This window comes from Corticium candelabrum, unplaced genomic scaffold, assembly GCF_963422355.1.
Source record: "Corticium candelabrum unplaced genomic scaffold, ooCorCand1.1 SCAFFOLD_95, whole genome shotgun sequence".
Classification (NCBI taxonomy): Eukaryota; Metazoa; Porifera; class Homoscleromorpha; order Homosclerophorida; family Plakinidae; genus Corticium; species Corticium candelabrum.
The window spans coordinates 1-2,500 of NW_026912733.1; the positions used below are offsets into that span (position 1 = coordinate 1).

General features: G+C 40.5%; 1 protein-coding gene across 1 annotated transcript in view; it reads left to right on the forward strand.

The window, feature by feature from the left end:
- The first annotated feature begins 1,814 nt into the window (after positions 1–1,814).
- Positions 1,815–2,500, forward strand: part of LOC134198026 (protein AATF-like) — a 3,459-nt gene continuing 2,773 nt past the window's right edge. The window contains exons 1-3 of the mRNA XM_062667368.1: positions 1,815–1,983; positions 2,052–2,251; positions 2,446–2,500. The exon at positions 2,446–2,500 is cut by the window's right edge and continues 122 nt beyond it. Of these exons, the coding sequence (XP_062523352.1) occupies positions 1,815–1,983; positions 2,052–2,251; positions 2,446–2,500 (424 nt within the window). The remainder of the gene's footprint in view (positions 1,984–2,051; positions 2,252–2,445) is intronic.

A 2,500-nucleotide genomic window follows, 5' to 3' on the forward strand; every position in this document is an offset into this window, starting at 1 on the left:
GGTTGATGAGACTGAAAATGTTAGGCATTTTTCTGAGCAGAATGTAAAGGAGGAGGTTGAGAAGGGACATGCTGTCAAGGCTCAACTCAGTGCGTAACTCATTTATGGAACAGATTAACGACCGGACAGACAAATGTACATACATACATACCTGCAGACAGACAGACAGACAGAAAGATAGACAGGTGAGCAGGCAAGGCGACAGACAGACAGACAGACAGACACAGACTGACAGACAGACAGACAGATAAATATATGAAGGCAGACAGACAGACAGATATATGAAGGCAGACAGACAGACAGACAAACAGATAAAATATATGAAGGCAGACAGACAGACAGACAGGTAAGCAGGTAAGGCGACAGACAGACAGGTAAGCAGGTAAGGCGACAGACAGACAAACAGACATATAGACAGTGAACTGATAGACTGTGGTATCCTTTGCTTGTCTCTTAAATTAAGATAGCTTGCTGGAGTTGATGCTCATTTGATTGTATGTTTTGTTGTAGAGTTATGGGATTGTTTTCTTGAGTCTCGCATTAAGCTGCAGAAGCTGCTGGGTATTTGTAATCGTTTTCCTCAACAAGATATGTGGAGCGAGTTTCAATCGAACGGTGGCCCAGAGTTGATGAAACAGTTGCAAAGAAGTAAGATCTGGTCAATCAACTAGTAATAGTTAGTGTTATGTATGACATGACTTGGAGGGATGCATCTCACAATATATATATTTTTCAGTACTGTCATCAAAAGCACAAGGCAAATTACAAGCAAACTACGACACGAACTAAAATGCAAACTACAATGCAAACTACAATACAAACTACAATGCAACCAAGCACACACACACACACACACACACTCACTCACACACACACACACACACACACACACACACACACACACACACACGAACATAAATTTATGAAAAGTCAAAACTAAATTCTCGTTTGGCAAGGTTAGCTGGCCCGCTGGTACCAGACTCCTTCTTGCCAACAATTGTCAATGCCCGTTTATTGATTATGTCCGAATTTAGTCGTTGAAGTGTCACCGACAAATGACGTGACCACTGTGCTTTGAATTGGCCCACTGGCATGTCCAATTGCATGGGTGCCATCTTGCTCGCCTCTGTCAGTAGCTCTTCAGCCTTGGGGCCCCAGCGTCCGAAAGCCTCAATTGCGATGGGGTGAAAGATGTGTCCTAGGGATTCGGCAGTTTCTCTGTATTTCTTGTCCTTTTGTTTTTCTTTTTCCACTGCTGCAAATCCTGCCGTAGTGCTGCTCCCTGAGATGTTACTTTGTGCCCAAGGGTGTGTTATTGTAATGTCTAACAATAATTTCTTGCCCTCGTGAAAATCATAGACAGCTATGTCTGGGCATTGCTTGTTTTGGAATTGAGCTGTCAGTTCTTTACGGCAATGGAAGCCTACTTCCCGCAACATGTTGTAGTAGTTGTCCAGGTAACGGTCGTGCCTGAATATTGGACCTCCTCCAAATTTGCACTTGAGCAATACTTTAGACTATTGTATTGAAGGGATGCATCTCACAATACTTTAGACTATTGTATTGGAGGGATGCATCTCACAATAGACTAGACTGTTGTATTGGAGGGATGCATCACACAATACATTAGACTATTGTATTGGAGGGATGCATCTCACAATACACTAGACTATTGTATTGGAGGGATGCATCTCACAATAGACTAGACTATTGTATTGGAGGGATGCATCTCACAATAGACTAGACTGTTGTATACTAGACTATTGTATTGGAGGGATGCATCTCTCAATACATTACACTATTGTACTGGAGGGATGCATCTTTCAGTACATAGTGGAAATCACACCATCACACAATTGATGTTTTCAGGTCAAGCAAAACTACGGAAGTTTCTAGACTCATTACTCTCACTACAAAACACTCTTTTGGAGCAGAACAAAGACATTACAGCAGCAAATTCTAAAAATTCTCAACAACGTCTAGGTAACATGTTCATACACAGTATGTCATCCTTTCTCTAATTGATCAACTTTCTGTGTATGCAATTGAAGGCGATTCAGTAGAGTCAGATGAAGAAATTACAAGTGACGTGGACGAAAGTCATTCGAGTGCCGGAAAAGCCAACGGCGACATGTCTGATGACGTGTCAAACGCTACTGATGATGAGGTGGGAAAGGACGAGAACGGAGAAAGCAGCAACTTTGTTAGCAAAACATCGAACGAGCAAAACAGGAAACGACATCGATCATGGGTATTAATATTAATAATAATGTATTTAATTAATTAATTATTTATATTTATAAATTAAATTATTTTATATAATAATATTCAAAGTCATTGCTACATTTATTGTGCTTAGAAAGTTTCTAGCTACAATAGATAATAGATCTTGATTATGTATTAAGACGTACGTATCTGCCTCATACAATATCTGGGATTTCATAGAGTCTTCCACGTGGAGTGTCATATGACCAGCATGTAGCTAAACTACAGAAGTCAT